Source organism: Camelus bactrianus, chromosome 27 (assembly GCF_048773025.1).
Source record: "Camelus bactrianus isolate YW-2024 breed Bactrian camel chromosome 27, ASM4877302v1, whole genome shotgun sequence".
Taxonomy (NCBI): domain Eukaryota; kingdom Metazoa; phylum Chordata; class Mammalia; order Artiodactyla; family Camelidae; genus Camelus; species Camelus bactrianus.
In genome coordinates, this window is record NC_133565.1 from 31,461,196 (window position 1) to 31,483,692 (window position 22,497).

The 22,497-nt window shown below is 37.4% G+C and overlaps 1 protein-coding gene across 6 annotated transcripts in view; it reads right to left on the reverse strand.

Moving 5' to 3' along the window:
- Nucleotides 1-22,497, reverse strand: part of SCAPER (S-phase cyclin A associated protein in the ER) — a 268,289-nt gene that overhangs the window by 157,107 nt on the left and 88,685 nt on the right. For all 6 annotated transcript variants that reach the window (XM_045516815.2, XM_074353894.1, XM_074353892.1 and 3 more), the window contains 3 exons: nucleotides 17,249-17,385; nucleotides 11,740-11,805; nucleotides 2,159-2,285 (listed from right to left, as the gene is read on the reverse strand). In XM_045516815.2, the coding sequence (XP_045372771.2) occupies nucleotides 2,159-2,285; nucleotides 11,740-11,805; nucleotides 17,249-17,385 (330 nt within the window). The remainder of the gene's footprint in view (nucleotides 1-2,158; nucleotides 2,286-11,739; nucleotides 11,806-17,248; nucleotides 17,386-22,497) is intronic.

Sequence of the window (22,497 nt, forward strand, 5' to 3'; positions counted from 1 at the left end):
CTAGGTAAAAAGGATTTTAGTTATAAAAGTAGCAAAAGGATCTTATTGTAGGTAAGTTTAGACTCTAAGGTGGTCTTGCAGTATATACTCTGAGGACAGCTTTACAGCAAGGTTCCTGACACAGACCATTTAGACTGGGAGCCAGACTACATTTTTCTCCCTCAAATTATAGGGAATCAGTGGTATTCCGGTAAATTGGCCCTTTGTGAATGAAATAACTTTACTTAGATTTTCATACTGAATACCTTTCTTATACAGATCATTTTACTTTTTCCTCAAAACCTCTGTGATTACTTCAATCTAAAACAATATTCATGAGATAAGGTGCACATGATAGTATCTTCAAGCAAATACCTTTTAGATGAAAGCTTAAGTATTCTTCATAAAAACAATCAGTATGTGCTAATTTTAAAATAGAGATTTTCCCAAGGCATGTCAAACCTCCAAACACTCCATGCAGCACATGTCTGACAACTACCAGTTTCTGAACTCTCTCATACTCTGAAAAGGATGTATCATACAAGAGAACTGACTCTGTGTGGCTCTGCCACGATGTCACAGTGAATGTGTTGCTCACAGTTCCTACAGGGGATTGTATCATCTGATGCCAAATTGCAGCTGAGCCCTATCTTGTAAATTTGTTCATTCATATTACTGAGAACCCAGTAGTTCCACCCGAGGCACATGCCCCAGACTAGAGCTCTGATTGTCAAATCACAGTTCTTGGACCAGCAGCATCAGTGTCATTTGGGAACCTGTTACAAACACAAATTCTTGGGACCCACTCCAGACCTACTGAATCAGAAATGCAAGGTATTTTATCAAGCCCTCTAGGTGATTTTGATGCAGACTAAAGTCTGAGGCTCTACACTTTGGAGAACTTCTTGTTCACTTGCTCTGACATAATGTTTCGAGCAGTACTGCTTCTTTCTCTTTCTCTCTCTCTTACACACACACTCTCACAGACACAACCAATCTCGAAAATGAACATCCACTGTCAGAAGAATGAATTAAAAAGCCATAGTATTAACACAATGAAGTACTCACTAGACAACAGGGAAAATAAATGAAGAACAGCTGAACTGTGTGATATTTCATAAAGGTCAAATACAAGCAAAGCTAAATAATATGTTATTTAAATATACATTTATATGATAAGACAATAACACTATTTTTAAAAAACAAAGAAAGGATACCCCTTTAATTCTGGACAGTATTTCCCTCAGAGGGAGAAGAGGCAGGGTGGTGGGGTGAGGAAGGAACACAGCGGGAACAATAAACGTACTGGGAACAGTCTAATTCTTGGGTTGATCACGAGGTCACAGCTGTTCATTGTATTTATGTTGTTTTTATCACTACATTCTTTTGTATATATCAAATATTATACATTTTAAACACGGAAAACAAAAAATGCAGCTAATAAAGACGGCCATTACCTTAAATAGAAAAATTAGAAATCACCTAAGTGATATAAACTATGTAAACTGTGATGTTTATTAAGTTACAAAGAACTTTTAAAGACATGAGAAAATATTTATGATAAAATCAGCCAGATAAAATAACATAAAAAATGTACAGTAATAGGATTAGAAAAAAAAACAATAAAATGTCAACAGTGAGTATTACAGGGAATTTTATTTCTTCTTTGTACACTTAAAATTTTCTGTAGTGAATAATAAATACTTTTAAAATCATTAAGGATTTTTTTAAACTGCCATTGAAATATTTAATGACTCTAAGTCATTAAAGAAAACTGCCAAATCTTCCACTGGAAACAGAAAAGAAATTGGTGTTTTGTGATAATCTGTGATTTATGGGTTGTAAAATTCAAAGTTTTATATTTTTTTGCCATAGAACTGTGTATCTATATTACTCTGATTCCATTTAAAATAATTTCATGTTGTTTGTGTGGGGGAAAATATGACAGAAAATCTTGACCAAAAAATATACATTTTTGCCATAGAGGACTTCAATTAAAACAACTAAAAATAGCTTTGATTTCATTAAGAACAAAAATTAAAAACATCCACCAGTGGTTGACCGGCTTTTGGAAACACAGAAGAAACACATATACTGAAGGTCTGCCTTACAGCCCTACGGCCCTGATGTCATGGTAAGAAAGAACCCTAAGTATTAAGGCCAGAGATAAGTTACATACCTCTTTTTCCAGTATTCTAGCGATCTCACCAAGGGTTCGATCTAAAGCAGAAACCTTATTGCTTGCCCATGAGCCACTGTCTTGTACTTGCAGTTGTTTTAGAAGATCTTTGGCTAATCGCTGAAGCCTTCAATCCAAAATGAAAAAGAAGAATGTCATTAATGAATTAGACTACAATATTTTATTTTCCTAAATATTTTGAAACAAGTTACTTTTATTAGGTTAGAAATCACTTCAGAGAGCACCTGAGGGGAAGGAAAAAAAAACCTTCCTAAGGCTGGTATTACTCTATATTCACAAATGCCAATCTCGTCTTTGTGACACAAAAGAGAACTGGAGGACAGTACTGCCCATCCACAGGATTTGCTGGAGCAATTGCTGCCATAAGTTTCTGCATGACCCCTAAGCTAGAATACAACTGGAGACGGAGAAAAGGTGAGAGTATGGTGGCAGAGAAAATGAGAATCAGAACATGAGCAGGTTTTCGTATTTTGATTTAATTCTTCAAGGTAGCCCTGGATATTATGTTATAAGCATTGTAAACTCTCAGAATGTCAAACTCCCCATGTTCCAATTTATAGGCAGTTTGGGGATTTCCTGCCACTGCTGAAGTCATTTATTTAGACAACAGAGTAACTATTTGCTCGTAACCAAGAACACCATATATTACGTGGACTGTAGGGTTCTGTAGTAAGGGGACTGTATGTAGTATTTCTTTGAAGCCCTTACTTCTTCTGTTTCATATACCGCACTCTTCGAGCAATCTTCTCTCCTTTCTACTTACTTGCTTGAGCAGCACCCCCAACAGATACTCACCAGAGATTCTCGCAGATCTCTCCACGTTCCCCCTGGACATCACCTCCGTCTTGTCTTACCTCCTTTTTAACCTATGATGAATTCCACAGGCCTAGAATCACTGGAACCACTTTCCTGCAAACACGTGCTACATTCCCACTCTGTCCTTCTGTTTGTTACTCCTGCAGCTAAACCACAGCAGTGGTAACAGAAATCACTAATGTTTGTTTAGTTCTTACTGTGGGCCAGGCATCCTCCTCAGTGCTTTGCATGCATTAATTTATTTACCTGGATTAGTGAACATCTGGCAGCCTTTTCCATTTCTGATCCTGAGAAAAAGTCATACCATGCAAAAGGCTAGTATGACGACAGACTCAGAACCTTACTAGTAAGTCTGTCTAGTCTGCTCACTCTTCCACAAACTTGCTTCACATGCTGCCCATCTCCTCGCAAGTCTACCCTTTCCTTCCGCCCCCTCGCTTTCACATAAGAAGATCTCACATTTCATAGAGAAAATGGAAGCTACTGGAACAAGAAAATCCTCACTTTCTGCCACAAAATCTACCAGCTTATCTCCACTTCGCCCACACCTTCCTTTATTTCTCCGTTACAATCAAGGAAGACTTTCCTCCCATGTAGAGCTATCTTGCCACACAGGTCCTGTATTCACGAGGACTTTCTCCATCTAAATCCTTCTCTTCTTCCTGCTTCAGTGTCTTTGCAAATGCTCTTCATTCACTGCTTCTGAACTGCTTCCCCCACCTCTATGTTATCTAGAAAACTTGTACTTTTCCCTTAGTTCTTAGCTCAAACACTGCTTTCTCTGATTTGACTGTTCCTTCAAATCACTTATCACAAGTCTCTCCCATGCAGGGATTTACAACAGAACTTTTGGCCAATGATGGGAATGTTTTGTATCTGTACTGTCCAACATGGTGGCTGCTAGCTAGTTAGTGTGACTGAAGAACTGAACTTTAATTTAATTTTAATATCTTAAGTTTACACAGCCACATGTGGCCAGAAGCTACCATACTGGACACTGTAGAAGCACAATATTAACTCCATGAGAGGGTTCTTGTCGACCCATTCACTCCCTTATCCATAGCACCTAATAAGTACACTCAGTAGATATTTAATGATGAATGGTCTATCTAAGAAGAAATTTCTTCTTTATGTTAATCTTAATAATGTCCATAACATCATAGGTTACAAAATACTTTCACATACATGATCTTATTTAGTCCTCTGAAAAACACCATCCACTAGTATTATCCATGTTTGAAAAATGGAGCAATTAAGGCTCAGGCAAATTAGGTTAACTTTCCAAAGGCCTCACAACTCGTAAATGTACAACTGTAATCTTCAAATTTCATGCTTTGTTCCACACCATATTAGTCAACTCAAATAAGGAAATTTTATTCACAAATGAATAATATCCTAGGATATAATTTCATTTAAAAATGTATTTATGGAAATTTTTTTTAATTTTTCAAAGAATACAACAGCAAATACAGCTCAGAAGGGCACTAGTGAACTCCAGTTTAAACCTAGGCTATCCATATGAGGTTTACCTGGTAAGTCAAAGAATGAATACAAAGTCTAAAATCAGAAATGCCTCTGCTTTAAATGTGCTCCAGCACATACCACATGTGTAAACCCTGAGGAGGCTATTTAACTACTCTCAACCTCAGTTTCTTCAACTTAAAAGTGGAAAGTGTGTGTGTGTGTGTGTCCTTTCAGAGCTGCTGAAGATTAGAGACAATTAATGTAATGTACCCAAGACCATTCACTGACGTAGACATTCAATAAGTGATCAACTATTATTACTACTCACTGACAGAAGGTCTCAATCTAGCAAAAAGAAAAAGGGAATATAAAAAAATACAAAAATAGAATAAGAGCAACATACTTCTTTTCCTTCTAATCGAATATGGGCTAGAGTCCCATCCGATTAAAGTTACTGACCTTATCATGTGGACTAATATTGGCAGCAAACTTCATTGTGTGGTAGATAAGTAGCCACTTCAGCTTTTGGCTGAATAAAGCCTGCACACCATGTAACCGAATATCCAGCCACAGCAACAGATGCACACGAATCTAGCAGTATTCTTACCAAGAATGCTCACATTCCACTGAAAACGAGGGGTATTTCGGGAGGCACAAGGACCGTTTTAATTCACAGAATACAAGAGGCTTGTATTTCACCCTGAGGTAAATCAAATCTGGGATTCATGTGAACCTGCCCTTCAAGGAACAATGCCAAATCCAGGGGATGCTTTGGAAACATGAGCTAAACCTGTTTCATTCCCTGCCTCCCTCCACAGAAGCACCACAAATAACACAGCCCCTCTCTAGAAAAGACCTTTAGACTTTGATTCATACTATGAATAATTATAGAATGTCACAGGAATCAAGCCCTGAAAGCTGTATTTTCCCTACAGGGCAAGAACAGGAGCTGTTTGGAGGGTGCAGTTTTTGAATTCAGAAATTGTTACCTGAGTTACTTCTGGCAGATAATTTTTCTAGCACAAAAAGAAAAAGTGAAGGCTTCGTAACTCCCAGCGCAGAACGTGAGAAGTATCTGTCAGGTAAGTGGCTTTGTGGAGAATGCTGTAAGGCCAGGTATTTTCTTCTCAAAACTTGACAAATTCTAACAAAACTTAACAAATTCTAATAACTCTAAGTTCAAACCTGTCACTGGTAAATGTAAGGTGTAATGAATGGCTTCTCTGTGAGGAGCTTCAACTTTTATCAGAGTGAATTTCTGGGAGGTTCATTAGGATCATTGAGAAGATTTATAAAAGTGAAAGAAAGGAGACTGGGCTCACGTTAGGAAATAACGTTCTTTAGTGTGAAGGCAGGAAGACATAAACATATTAACTTCCTTTTTTCTTTCACCTCCTCTATTTGAAAGGTACATAGTCTCAATTTGGGGCCACTGGTTCCCCTTCTATCTTTAAATAATATGCTTAAGCTTGTATTTCTAAATGTAAGAGTTTAAGAAATCCCCATATGAGATGAAAAAAATCAGCATGCACATATTGCCTCCTACACTGGACACCTTTCACGTTTGCCTGTCAGCGTCCTTTCTTGTGGAGAAAACCCATCCTTCCCTTTTAGGGAACTACCTTGCCCTCACACTTACATGGGTGTAACAGATGTTCTCAATGCTACCAGGGTGCTGCTGCTCCCAGGCCCTCACTCTTAGTGGAAAGATCTAAGAAAAGTGTGTATTTTGCTTTATAAATAAACTACATATAACATTAATATATATATAAACACACACACACAGCTGACGTTTGAACAACAGGGGTTTGAGCTGTGAGCGGATCCAGTAACATGCAGATTTTTTCACCATATACTTCCCACAGGATTCACAGGTGGTTGAATCCATGGATGCAAAACCTCTGAGAGAAAGGGCAGACTGTAAAAACTGCAGCCAGATTCTGGACTTCTCAGACGGCTGGCGCCCCAACCACCTCCCACCTCCACCACTGCTCAAGGGTTGTGTGGGTGTGTGTGTGTCCCTACCCATTTACATCTACATTCATTTCTATTTATATATATTGGAAAATACGAGTTAAAACTGATACCTACAATTCCAATTAATCACCACAGGATTTTCTATTCTCTGAGTATATTTTTAACTCCCTTCTCCAACCTGCCTTCCATCATCCTTAATATATTTACTTATTTGAATAAGCCCCTACATGTAATACATCATCCACCTTTGTTTATGTATACTATTATCTCCCTGCTTGGCCTCTGACGCCCCATTCTGGGCTCTTCTGCCCTTATCATCCTGCTTGTGTTTAACACTCTTTGCAAGGCTCCCCTGACAGACTGTGCCAGGATGCCATTCCATGGATATGCCCTCCCTACTCTGCTCTGATTCCTCGTATCAGGCCATGGTGCCCTGTCCCACGTGGAAGCTCCCTGCATTCTGCCTGGGCTCTGAGCCTCACACCCAGCCACCCTCCTCGGCCCACTTAGGCTCTGACATGCACCATGCGCCAGTGCTGCCTCCAGCCATCCGGCCAGTGCCCACGGCTGCTTGGCGCTCCCTCATCTAACGGCTTCATGACTGAATTTTTCAGGGAGTCAGGGTGGTGACTGGAGGAGGAGTCATGTTAATTTATTAGATAGAATAATTTTATGAGGAGATTTCATCTGCTATTTGGTTACCAATTTCAATCAGTTACAATAATTATCCTTTGTGATGCTCAGATTGTCCTAATTTGGCTAGTAGTAAACTCTTCAAGTCAGCTCCTGAGTCCTTTCACAAAATACTAGCAGCCTTTGAGAGCTTCCTTGCCAACCAGTATCACAGAGCATTCAGATCTAGAATTAGGCATTTTTCCAAGAGGTTCTTGCTTATTTTAGTCCGAAATGGTATTTCAGGTCCCAAATCAGTGAGCACAAGGGATGCTCACTGCTACTGCGTTGGTCATTGTTTCTGGGCCTCTTAATGGACAGAGCTAGGAAATCAATAAATGTGTGTATACACACATATATAATACATGTGTGTCTATGTACGTACACATGCTAATAAGTATACACACAATACACAAAACACTTTTTAAAACATAAAACCCTATAAATTCATATAACTCCAATTCAGTCCTACAGAGTTTTTACCTGATCTCTACTATATTACATTTATCTTCTTTCATCCAGACTGAGAATTCATGTTCTTGGGGACACAGGGGACAAAAGAATGCTAGTCTCCATAATCTTCTTTACTTTATCCCATATTATAGGCACACAGACTCCAAATAACATTACTAATAATACCACCAGCAATTAGAGAATAGGTTTTTTTAACGTATGTTTTCCCCATTCTCCCTAGTCTTTTTCTTGAGTTACAGTCGGTTTACAATGCTGAGTCAGTTTCTGGCGTACAGCATGGTTTTTCAGTCGTACATGAACATGCATATATTCACTTTCGTATTCTTTTTCCCTGTGAGCTACCACAACATCTTGTATATACTGCCCTGTGCTATACAGTATAAACTTGTTTATCTATTCTATATATACCTGTCAGTATCTACCAATCTCAAACTCCCAGTCTATCCCTTTCCACCCACCTCCCCCCGGCAACCACAAGTTTGTATTCTATGTCTGTGAGTCTGTTTCTGTTTTATATTTAAGTTCATTTGTCCTTTTTTTTTTCTTTAGATTCCACATATGAGTGATATCATACGGTATTTTTCTTTCTTTTTTCCCTAGTCTTTTTCTTATAGTTATACCATGAATACATCTGAGATACAGCTATTACAATATTCTTTTTCTTCTGGCCATCAGTCTTAGTTCTATAAAAACTGTAACTTTAATATTCATCAATAGTCTTTACATTGATGTCTAATAATTTTGAGTGTCCAGGGTTCATTCTCTATTAGTATTTAAGATCCTCAAGGAAAAAAAATGTGGGTCAAGGATTTGGTAACCGGCAAAACTGATTTTTGAGGGCATAAAATGGTCAATAAGAAAGAGTAAGAGCTAAGGCAACACTGTTCACACAAGCCCTTCCTGAGGAACCTGTTTAAGAAGAGGTTCAGGTGCTTCTCTCAAACTGGTTCCCTGAAGCTTCCAGTGAAAGCCTGTTAGTGATTTGGGGGTTATCCTTTCCTTACGTCAGCTATCTTCTCTGTTGCTTCTCTCTGATTTCCTTCACATATGTCATTATCATGCAGGGCTTGTGGCTATCTGTTTCCACCCACTTGTAATTGGGATTTCACATAGATATCTGACAACATGGTTTTGTTGTAAATTGTGCCATGGGTTTTTGGGTTTTTTTTTTTTGTTGTTGTTAGTTATCTGGTTTCTATGTGAATCTGAAGATACTAAAATATTATGCTTCTACTGCTAGTGCCATTTTTTCTAGACTTGTAATTTAAAAGAATATCCTGGTTGCCTGTGGCCAACAGACTGTATGTAGTAACCAAGGGTAGAAGCAGTGCAGAACTAATAAGGAGGCTGCTACAATAATCCAGATGAGAGATGGTGGATTAGTTACCAGGGAGGTAATGAATAGTGGTCGGATTCGGAATATATTTTAAAGACAGAGCCAACAGAATTTTTTGATGAACTGGAAGTGGAATGTGAGAAAAAGGATGACTCTAAAGTTTTTAGAAGACTCAACTTAAAGATGGACTTGCAATTTCAAAGATCAACAAAAATATGAGGGATAAGATTTGGGAGCAAATTTCAGGACTTGAATTTTGCACATGTTCACTTGAGGGGTCCAAGAGTAAACAGAGAGACATCCAAGTGGAAATGCTTAATAGGAAGTTGGATATAGTTTTCTGGAGTTCTGGGGACAGGTCTGGATTGGAGATATAAATTGAAAATCCATCCAGTTACTAGATGTTTAAAGTCATGAAACTAAATGAGATTATCAAGGGAATAATTCTCTATTTGGACTCTCAGGACAAAGGCACGCTAATATTAGAGGTCAAGGAGACAAGAAAGAACCAGGTAAAAGATACTGAAAAAGAACAGCCAGTCAAGTAAGAGAAGAATCTAGAGCAAGTTGTGTAGCAGACGGTTACATTACAGGACCGCCCTTGAATTACACCTTGCTAGCCATGACTTGCACAGACTCCTCATACAGTGACTACAGACTTGGCAAAATTTCTTGCCACTGGGACATGAGCAGATGTGACACAAGCAGAGGCTGGGTAGGCTTGGTCTCCTGTATGAACCCTGATGCAAACACTCTCAACAAAACAAGCAAAACGAATTTAACAGTATATTAAAAGGATTACATCCCATGACCAAGTGATCTGTCATCCTCAAGGAGGCTGACCCAGGCTTCCTTACAGGGCAGTCACAGGGGAACAAGAAAGCAAGGCTGTGAGCAGAAGCCTCAAGACTTCTGAGGCCAAGGTTCAGGGGTCACATACTGCTTCTGCAGTAGACTGTGGGTCAGAACAAGTCAAATGACTGGAACAAATTTAGGAATAAGGGAAACAGAGTCTACCTCTTGACAGAGAAGTGGCAAAGTTATACTGCAAAGAGACATGCCTCCAGGAATAGCTCAACAATTTCTGGCCATCTTTGCAAACACTACACCATATCATACATTAAATTTCCTCAAATTTTGGATCTATTTCTAGATTGTTTCAAAAAATCTCTTCTGTTAATTTGTATTATTATTCATGTGCCAATACAAAACTATTTCAGCTACGTATCTGTTAGCTCAGTTCTACCTCCTTCTCTGTCTTTAATAAATCTTTTTCCTCAAAATTCTCATTTATTTTTCCATATGTTCTTTAAAGTTATTCTATCTCTATTTTTAAGAAGATTGTTATTTTATTGGGATTACAGTATATTTATAGAAGAATTTACTATACTGTGTCTTCTATCCAAGGGTATAATTTGTCTTCCCATTTATACAAGCCATCTTTTATATCCCTTGTTAGCATTTTAACGTTTTGTTTTTATAAAGCCTTCATATTTTTCGTTGAGTTTATTCTTGGTTTACTTTTTTATTGCTATTGTAAATGGTATTTATATTTTCTGATTATCAGAACAAAAAGCTATTAATTTTTGCATCCTGGATATGTTGTCGTACAACATAGGCAAGTTACTTACTCTCTTTAGGACTTAGCTTCCTAATGAAATTCACTGTGTTGATATGAGTAATAAATGAGTCAACACACGTAACGAGCCTGGCATGAGGTAAAGGCTCAGTAAACACTGCCTGTTATTAACACTGTCACATTAATTTGGTAATCAGCCATCCTACTGAACTGATTCTTTTGTTTCTACTAGCTTTTCACTTGATTCTCTGGGGTTTTCCAGATACACAGTATCACCATAATGTTGATAATTTTGTCACCTTCTTTAATATTTTATATTTCTTTTTTTCTTTTAGAATGGCAATGGTTAATAGTTCCAGTACAATAATAAATGAAAGTAATTACCCGATGGGCGTCTTATTTCTGACAGGCAAGAAAATTTCTATGACAAACGTAAAGAGCAGCTACAGTAAAAAGCTACAGCATATCTACACCAACAACTGGTTACAGATATTCCTCAATCTGTGGCATTTAAGTTGTTTCTTGACTTTTTCACTATTGAAAATAATATTAAAATAGTCATCTTTGTATATAAACATTTGGGCACATTTCCTGAAATCTAAAGCGGATGCTCTAAGCTCTGGATTCACATTGCCTTTCAATAAGACTACTCCGGTTTGCATGCCCATCAGCAGTGTTATGAAAGTATCTTTCTCACTGTACTTCTATTGGCAGCATACTTCACAGAAGCAAAATGATGGTGTTTTTGTTTACTTAGCTATTCTGTAATTAAACTTAGACCCAATGGTGGACTCTAAATCCTTGTCTGTCAAGGGGCCCACACAACATCCTGAATGAGATCTCCTCAGAGCAAAAACCAGCACAGCCTTGACAGATCCTGTTCTATCAGAACAGGGTTCCTCTACCTTGACACAACTGATGATATGGATGAGATAATACTTTGCTGTGGAAAGCTGTCTCGAGCACTGAAGAATGCTTAACAGTAACTGCGGTCTCTATGCACTTGATGGCAGCAGCACCATCTTCCCAAGTAATGATAACCAAAATATCACATATCCCCAGACACAGACAAATGTCCCCTGGCAAAATCGTCCCCAGTTAGATACCACTGTTAGAATAAAACTCTAGGCATCAGGTAAAAAGTCCATGGTCACAGGCATATAATGATGGTTCAGACAAATCTTTGTTATTATAGGCTGAGACTGAAGAGACAAAGAACTAAATATAGGATAAAATACTCACTTTGCTTTATAGGGTGAGTCAGAGCCAGAATTTTTTGTTTCCATTAAACTCTCATATTCTTTGGCCCTAAAGAGAAAAGAGTTTGATCACTGTTAGTTATTTTGCTGCTAATTTTCATAACAAATTAAAATGCTGGCTGCATTTTTCCTCTCCCAGTGTGAGGAACATTACTACATTAGCTTTAACACTTTGATTTCTGACATTGCCTCTTTAAAATACTAAAAATGCTATCAAAAAAGATTAAAAAGATACATATATCCTCATAGGATAGAGAACAGATTCATTAAAAACATTTTTGAGTTTATAGACCTTTTACACAATGGTGCTTATTTTTCAGGAATGTTAAAATCATGATAATTAAATTTGAAACCATATTAAGTTTCTACGAAGTGGCTGATTATCTATGTACCTCAAGAAGTATATAACGCAAAATTAAATACAGGTGAAGCAAAGTCCTTTAACTCTAGAAATAACTTTAAAAGGTAATGGAAAAGGCTTGACCAGATACTCAAAGATTTGTTTTATCTTGCTTTTGTTATTTATATTAACTAAATACCAAAAGTCTGCAAAAATATGAGGTAACACTTCTTTGCCACAGTCCAACTAGGCTCCAGCTTGCCTGTACCAGTAGGTGACAGCCATCAACAGGTCATCAATCTAAGCAGACATCACTATAGCAATTCACTAACGATGATTTAATTTGTCAATTTGTCTTTTTGAAGGAAAAACAGAAAAATGCTAACTTAAATTTTAACCATTCACCCAAAGGGTTCTAGTCTCAAAGAACTAGTCCAATGACCTGTGGAAGAATTAGTCACAATGTATACCAATCCAGACAGCAATGACAGTGAAAAATAAAAACTGCTTCAGAAAAAGACCTGAAGATGCAAATCACAACAGGCCTAATGAGAAAAAAAGCAATCTAGCACAGACTATGCTTGGGAATGAAGAAATAACTAAATTAGGATTACACATGAAAATATGTATTGTTTCAATCTCTATGTGCTCTTTGTTATCAGCCAAAATATTAAGGCATATCAAGATGGAGAAATAATCACTTTGTAGTTGCAAGTATTGTAGCCTCACACGAAAGGTGGAAAAAGTAACAACCATGCAGGGTTGAGTATGTTCCAAGCACTGTGCCAGGAGTTATATACTCACTGTCTCACACAGTCCTAAAAACTCAGTATGGTATTATCCTCATTTTACAAACAAGTTGAGGCTTAGGAAGATGCCTACTATATCAAAACACACATTTATCTAGGGCTTCAAGTGGAAAGGACTGAACACATTCTTCCATTCATGCACACCTAACTAGAAAATTACTATCCAAAAAAATTCTAACTGTACCTGAAATGGTAGTTACCTATTTTTTAACTGGAACTTTGTCTTGATTGACTTCCAGCAATTAAGTATTTATTTCCATAGTCCCTACTCTACATGAACTAACCTAGACTACGGAGGATAATAGAAGTTAAATACATGGCATGCATGGGGTACATACACAGTGGGAATAGTCAAGGTTTTATCCTCCATAAGGAGGAAGATACAGCATTAAAAGATACATAATTTTACAAAGTTGAGTTAAGTGACAGATGAGTACTGTCACAAGTGATCATTTCCACTTGAGACGCTAAGGGACATTTCCTCAAGGAAATGTAATGTGCACCTGCTTGAAAGATAGGTGGCATCTGAATACACAAAAAGAAAATAGCATTAATAAGAGAGAAAAGTGAGCAAATAATTCTAGATATGCAAGAAAATATAAGCTATACTTAGGGAACAGTGTACAGACCCCATTTGCTGGAGCAAAAGATTAAAATACAGGAATAGTGAGAGAGAAGATTGAAAAGAATTTTTCAGTTATACATGAACATGAAAACTTGTGCTCTACACTGGAATTTGACACAACATTGTAAAATGACTATAACTCAATAAAAATGTTTAAAAAAAAAAGACTGAAAAGAATTCAGAGATTTAAAAAAATAGAAAAGATTTTTAAAAACCCCAAGAGCTAGCTTTTTGAAAAGATAAACAAAATCAACAAACCTCTAGCCTGGCTCACCAAGAAGAAGAAAAAGAATCCAAAAAAACAAAGTAAAAAAAAATGAAAGGGAAGAATAAAAATTGCTATCAGAGAAACATAAAAAAACCATAAGAAAATATGATGAACAGTTATATGCCAACAACCTGGACAACCAAGAAAAAATGGACAAGTTTTTAGACACATACAGCCTGCCAAGACTGAGTCAAGAGGAAACAGATTATATGAACAGACTGATAACTAGAAGCGAAACAGAATCTGTAATAAAAAAAAAATAAGCCCTGCAAACAAAAACCCAGGACTAGACAGCTTTACTGGGGAATTCTACCAAACACATACAGAAGAACTTACACCTATCCTTCTCAAACTGTTCCAAAAACTGAAGAGGAAGGAAGGCTTCCAAATTCATTCTATGTGAGGCCTCCATTATGCTGATACCAAAACCAAAGACACTACACAAAAAAAAAGAAAATTACAGGCCATTATCTTTGATGATGATAGATGCAAAAATCCTCAACAAAATATCAGCAAACTGAATCCAACAATTCATCAAAAGGATCACACTCCATGATCAAGATGCATTCATTGCAGGGTCAAAAGGATGGTTCAACATACACAAATCAAAGTGATACACCACATTAACGAAAGGAAAGACAAAAACCACAAGACCATTTCAACAGATGCAGAAAAAGCATATGACAAAATTCAATATCCATTCATGATAAAAACTCTCACCAAGTGGACATAGAGAGAACATATCTCAACATAATAAAGGTCATTTATGACAAATCCAGATACTTAATGGTTAAAACTGAAAGCCTTCTTGTTAAATTCAGGATCAAGACAAGGATGCCCACTCTCACTGCTTCTACTCAACACAGGACTGGAAGTCCTAGTCACAGCAGTCAGACATGAAAAGGAAACAACAGGCATCCACACTGGAAGAGAAGAGGTAAAACTGACTCCATTTGCAGATGATGTGATCCTCTGTGTAGAAGACCCTAAAGACTCAACACAAACGCTATTAGAACTAATAAGTGAATTGAGCAAGGCAGCAAATACAAGACTAACTTACAGAAATCTGTTGCATTTCTTTACATGAACAATGAAATATCAGAAAAGGGAAGTGAAAAAAAATCCCGTTAAAAATCACATCCAAAAAAATAAAATATTTAGGAATAAACTAGAACAAGAGATTATCATACAAAGTAAAGTAAGACAGAGACGAATACTATGATTTCATCTATGTGGATTCTAAAAAATATGTCACAAATGAACTTACTTACCAACCAGAAATGGACTCACAGACATAGAGGAACTGCCGGTATGCAGGGCCAACTGTTAGTTATGCATGGATTTTTGACTGTATGGAGAGTCAGTGCCCCAATCCCCTCATTGTTAAAGAGTCAACAATACTCAATAAAGAAGCCAGCCACAAAGAAATTTGATTTCATTTGTATATATTTCTAGGACAGGAAAAACTAATCTATAATGATAGAAAGCAGATCAGTGATTACCAAGCACCAGGGGTGGTGGAAGACGGACTGCAAAGAGGCACAAAGGAACTTTGTGGAGCAATGGAAATGTTCTAAAATTTGATAGGGGTGTGGAGTACATGAGTATCTAGGTTTGCTCAACAAATAGTACATTAGAGATCTCTACATTTCACTTAAATTATACTGCAATGAAAAAAAGTCTATAGATATATGTATGTGTGCATTAAAAGAACATATACGCCAAAATATTAGTAGCATCAGAATTATAGGTCATTTTTCCTATAACTGAGAGATTTTCTTTAATAAACTAGCATTGCTACTATATATATTATAGCATTACTATAAACATCAGGCCCTGAAGGACAGCCTCACTGAAGAGGTGACATTTGAGCAAAGACCTGAAGCCTGAAGGAGGTAAGGGAGCTAAGCTCTATGGATATGTGGGAAGAGTCAGCCAAGAAGAGGAAATCCGAAGTGCAAAAGCCCTGAAGTTTTGAGAAAAAAAGTGGCATGATCTGACATTTTAACAGGTTCACTCTGGCTAGAATGTTTAGAGTAGACTGCCAGGACATAAGCACAGAAGCAGAGAGACTGGTCAGAGGAGCACTGCAATGATTCAGATGAGAGATGATGGAGGTTTAGTTGAGGGGAGAAGTAGTAAAGTTAGAGAAAGGCAGTCAAATTCTGAATGTATTTTAAAGCAAAGCTAACATTATTTGTAGTTTGAATGAGAGGTGTGAGAAAGAAAAAGGTTAAGGATAACTTCACGGCTTTAGCATTCACAACGAGAACAGAGTATCTGGTTACTGAGATAGAGAAGACTATGGGTCAAGGAGGGCTTTTTTTGCAGGGGTGGGGTGGTGTGGAAGAGAAAGCAGGAGATTGTTTTGGACATATTGAGTCTGAGTAAAACTGAAGATATAAAATTCGTAGTCATCAGCAAGTAGAAAATATTTAAAGCCACAGGACTGGGTGAACTCACCAAGGGAATGTGCACACAGAGGAGAAGAAAGGTCCAAAGAATCGACTCTACAGCATTTCACGGTCACAAGGTCAACAAGCTCTTAGCATAAACTAGAAATAAATGTCAGTAACACTCTGAAGTATATACTGTGAAACTGTTTTTAGAAATTTGGAGGAACTTCACAAAACACAATCAAAAAAGCCTTTTCTATTGATTCTGTAAGATGAAATGGACACCTTCTTTAATTACAACCTGAAATTGGAAACTACAGAGATGTAACCACTGTCAAGCTTCTCTATCTTATGAAACATTTGGGGATAAAGGTATAACAATGTAATCAAACTACCTTCCTCAAATAGCAAAGAATCATCTAGTAAGGAGGAACTACATTTGAGTCCTCGAACAAGACTCATCAGTAACGAGCTGACACTCAAAGCTCCTGAGGTAGTAATGTACTACACAGCTGTCTGATCCTCAGATGTCACTTTGGAGGCTGATGATAAACTACGGGTCTGACAACTCACTTTTCATTTCAAGATATTTCTTGAACTTTTTCTTGTTGTGACAGGCAACCAAATTGATTAACCCTAGTCATGGGATTTGACACTACAGCCAGCCGACTTCTATTTGTTGATTGCTATTGATTTTCTTTGATACTTCATCTAAAAATCAATAGTTGGAAAGAAAAATAGGCTTGGTTTACATATACTTAAATGTACTATTGTGTGCTGAAGGAGGCACAAGTTTGGCAGGGCTCTGGCATCCAATTATCAGAAGAGCTCTTAACAGGTGAAAGCAAGGGCTTTAGATCGATACGTAGTTTTCTTTCTCAATCAGAGAGAGTGGCTATAAATTAGGCTCATCAGTGTTATTTTTAAGGCTACCTTGAAGCAAACAAGTTTTAACTTTTTTGGGAGGCAGAGGGTCCTCCTTGGACTTACAATAGAAAGGATACATCACTAAAAGAGCTTTTCTTTGTTTTGTTTTTAAGGATATTTATAGTACCTGAAGTTCATCCGGGCTTTTATCTTTTTGGCCTTTTTTTTGTTTTTTTGCCGCTCTTCTCCATCTTTCAAAGGCTCTGGTGGAGCTGCACTTTCAACCACAATGTCAACAATATACTTCTTTAAGGAAAGGTGCTCCTGCAAGACAAATGATGAAATGACAAAGGTGATGACAATCAAAAAACAACACAGCACTGCTACAGACTGCAGTGAGCATCTTTTAAAAGACTATACAGATGAAAATAAAAGTAGTCTCCATGAAATGCTGGTTTCAACAACTGCTTTGGAAAACAAGGAAGAAATTGTTTTACTTGAGATTTTTCACTGACTCATCAATCCTTTGCTACACATCAGTTGTGCTAAATGCTAAGGATACAGGGACACACCCCTGGTGCCTTGCAACGCCACACGCAAGTAGGAGAGTTAAAATACATACACAAATCTGTAATTCCAAGCTTGAGAGTCTGAGTGCTGTAGCAGTTACAGTGCTGTAGTGGAGTGCTGTAGAAGGAAGCATCACGTCTGCTATTCCTTGAAGGATGGATTGAATTTGAACATATGGATATTGGGGTGGGGGTGCATTTGTTTAGGCTGGTAGTTGGGTAAGACGGCAGGAAGGAGAAAGAAAAAGGGCATCCCGGAAACCAGGCAGAGATGGAAAGTGCAGTGTGGTCACTGGCAACAGATTTGGTCTGGCAGGAGCACACAGAGGTCGGCCTCACTTTCCTCCTCATCCATCATGGATTTTACAGCCCATCACTATACTTGCTCCCTTGCACGCACACAACTCCCTTGTCCCTCTGTTCTTCTTTCATACTTGCATGGCAAAATCCTAATCCTAAATCCAACTCTCTCCCTACTCTGTGCCCATAACTGAGCAGATTAATATGGCTATAATTACAAACGATGTTGACTGCCCTCACTGTAAATTTATGACATTGTACCTCAAATGGGTTCTAATATTGCCTGGCAGTGAAGCAACTTCTGTCTAGTTTATTCACATTCTCTTCCCTAGAAATTATTTTAGACCCTCTTCTCAAATTTCCTCCATCGTTAGCCCTGTAGATCACTTCTCCCTCCCTGACACTCTCCTTGCTAGGCTTTCACACATCACACTGTCCTCCTAACTCTAGCTGCACCTTCTGAGTCTTCTTTGCCGGCTCTTTCTCCTCTTCTTGACTGGTAAGTGTTAAAACAGACCTTTACTCAGATACTCCCTCTTCTCTATCCAGACTTATGCATCAGTGCAGTGACTTGAAATATTATTCACACAGGCAATTCCTAAATTTTTATCTATAGTTCAGGCTTCTCTCCTGAATTCCACTCCTATATCAAACTGTCTCCTGGAAGTCTCCACTTAGCTGGAGTATTTCCACCATAAGCATTTCCAAAATAACACTCTATAACAAAACTCTTATGCTCCCAATATACATAAAAATTGCTCTTAAGAGTGTTCATAAATGGTACCACTATTTGCACAACTACTCGCATCCAATATATCAGTAAATACTATCAGCTCTACTTTCAAATATACCCCTTATTCATCCCAAATCCAATTACTTTCCCCACCACCATCAGCTAGTCTAAGGCATCATCAGCTCTCATCTTACCACAACAGCCTCTACATGGTCTTCCAGCTTCTATGATCTCCAAATCTTTGCTTCACAGAAGCAGCGATTTTTAAAAACACAAATCACATCATATCACTCCTCTTACCAAAATCTTGCCTTCTCATCACATTCAGGGTAAAACCCAAACTCCTTATCATGGCCTACTAAGCCCAGAATCATCAACCTCTCTGACCTGACCCTGTACCACTCTCCCTTGTTCGCCCCACTCTGTCCACAGTGGAGTGGATGCTGTTGTTCCTCACATTTATCAGGAACAGAACTGCCTCAGGACTCTTGTTCCCTTAGCCAAGAATATTTTTCTCCAGGTATTTGCATGGTCTCAGCTAAAATGAGGGGTCTGCCCACTCTAGTGGCAAGTGAGTGAAAGATGCCTGCATTAAGAAGGTCTCAACAGTCTGGTGAAGGCTAAGCCCAATGAATTCTCAAAACTGAGCCACAGAGAAACTGCTAAAAAAAAAAAAAAAATGAATGTAATGAAGCAAACTAGGGATAATAGAGGCAAAGGGGGAAAACACCTGGATAAAAGCATAGCAGGGAAACAGAATTAGGAAATTTTAGAAAGCAAGTTACTGTATTTTTCACAAAAACAATGGAAGAGGGAGCTCCAAGAAGTTAGAATGGTTACCCTGAATCACAACTCATTCTGCAAGTCTTATAAAAACCGATTCCACATAAAAACAAGCAACACAAAAGTATCAAGGTCAAATGCCACAGTTATTAAAAGAAAAAGAAAATAAGTAGAATAGCAACACTATGAACAATAAAAACATACCAAAAGGGTCATACAGAGAAAAGACCAAAACGTAACCTTCTACTTCAAAACAAGCTAAGACAAATACAGAAAATGTTCTAACACAAATCACCATCTTGAAAAAAACTCAAAATTTAGGTCATAACTCATACAAAAGACCGCAAATGAAAATAGATCATTTAAGAAATGAAGATAAAGAAGACAAAATGAAAATAATGAAAAAATAAAGATAAAAAGACAAAAGAGTGAATAAACACAATAAATAATGTCTCACAGGATAAAAGTAGAAAATATTTTAGAAAAAAAGAAAGAAAAATGATTTGAGAGTAAGTGGAAATATGGAAGGTAGGCAAAGATGCAGCAATCAGGAGTGCCTGAAAAAGGAAGCCAAAACAAGGGAACAAATCAAACACTAAAAATTATAATTAAGAAAATTTTCCTGAAAAAGAATATAATTAAATATTGAAAGAGTACACCATATACCTGACAATAATGACCCAGAGTAGCTAATACCAAGATATATCATACAACTTCCAAAAGGACAATTTTGAAAAAAAATTATCATCAGTCCTTTTGACAGCATATTTTATGCAAGAAAAAAATGAAGTGCAGTAGTCCCCCTTATCCTCATTTTCACCTTCTGTGGTTTCAGCTACCCGTGGTCTAAAAATACTAAATGGAAAATTCCAGAAGTAAACAATTCATAAATTTTAAATTGTGTATCTGTGTAGTCTGATGAAATCTTACACTGTCCCACTACATCCCAGCCTGCATGTGACTCATCCTTTTGTCCAGTGTTTCCACACTGTATACCCACCTGTCAGTCACTTAGTCTAGGTCACCAGATGGATTGTGGTATGGCAGTGCTTGTGTTCAAGTAACCCTATTTTACTTAATATTGGCCCAAAAGAACAAGAGTAGTGATGCTAGCAATTCAGATGTTCTATCATCGTACCTAATTTATGAATCAAACTTTATCATAGGTATGTAAGTGCAGGAAAAAAACAGCACAGATGACTGTTAAGAATGAATGTAACTACATAAAAATATTCTTTTTTTGTATCTATTCACAATTCTAATTATTATTAGGCACAAAGAAAAGCAAAGTGTACTCTTTGAGACACAGCGTCTATGACTTACTGACTCATTTTCAAAATACGAACCAGTCAGGACCAAAATCCATATCAGGGCACCTGGATCTCCTCCGTTCCTGAAAGAATTGAAAAAATACAACCCCTACCCTTATGGACTCATGCTCAGTGCCAGGACTGCTCTACTACTAACAAGCTGGGAATGAGTCTTCATTGGCCGTTCTTTCTACCTGACACAGTTAATTCTAGACATGCATTCATAGGAGACACTGTTTTTCCTTAGGAATAGAAATGCAAAGTGATGCAGTAGAAACAGCACTGAACTGTGCATCAAGACAACCATACCAGGATAAATTCTGCAACTCATGACTGAGTGACTTCTCTGGGCCTCAGGCTCCTCACTACTAAAATAAAAGGATTAGATAATAAATTGTAAACTCATCCATTTTCTAACATTCTAAAAATCAGTGTATCAAGCTCAAAAGCTAATCAATTATGGCTAACGCCATACATCCACATGTTCAAAAATTTAAGCCTAGTGGTTAAGTCACATTTGAGACTTCTTACTTAAACAACATTGGACAATATGAAACACTGGTAATGCATACAAAGAAACTAATACCTACACAGATGATCTCATCAAAGTTTACACCCTTCTTACTCTTGTAATTACCTTTCGTGGCATACCAGACCAAAGCTCTGGCCTTTCTAACGTAATTTACTATATTCAACGAAATAACTCATACTGAAGTATATGACTTTGATATTCTATCAGACTCCTCCTAAAGGTTCTCATAGTTCTTTATTTTTTAAAAGAGACAGGAAAAAGTTTAAGCTATAGATAGGTTCACGATCTTTGGGAAAGAAGGTAAATATTCTAAAAATAGCTGATAAGCAGGAAAATATAAATGATATTAAACTAATTTTCAGAGCTCTCAAGTGTTACCTCAGAATACATACATTTCACAAAATATGTTACATCAAAGAAAATAATCTGCTTCCCATTATTTAAAAATATTATAATACAGAACTGAGAATTTTTAAGGATGTTATTCTTTCTAGCTCAAAAGTACCTGAATATGTCTCCTTTGAATAAAAAGGACCAAAGTTTCACTACAATAATACAAATGTATTTTTACTTAAAAATTAAGTGCTTTTTTAAAAATAAAAATCCAATGTCATGCTCAAGAGGCATATTCTTCTGGAGCCATAAGTTTATTTTCAAGAGCAGAGTGGATGCCAAGTTACTAATCTAAGTAGATGAGAAATTAATGCGAGGGTTTTCACATTTTGTTTGGAAAAACAACATTTTTCTCTCAATCTCATCCTGTACTTTCTCAACTTTGGAATCTAAAATCCATTGATACTAATCTATTCCAGAACCAAATAATCTTTTCTCTTAAATTCTTAAAAGTATTATGAGGCATTCCACTCTTCCGAGCCTGCCTGGCACAACAACAAGTAAGATACCTAGCAGGCAGTTTGCGGTATCTCCTCACTGTCCTCTGCAAAAACTGGGAGAGGGTGAAGGCCTGGAGGGTTTGAACTTGTTTCTCTTGTTTCCCTGGATGATGGTGGTAAGAGAGCAGATGGGTGAGGAAGAAGTGGGAGAGTGGAGAGACGAAGGTGTCTGGGAAGGGAAGAAGGAAAATTAGGAGAAAATTAGAGATGAAAAAAGGGAAGAAATGAAATATTCAACTACAAACACCATGGCATTTTTAGGCAGTATCTTGGTATATATTTCGAGTATCACTCCCTCCTAGACACACTATACTGA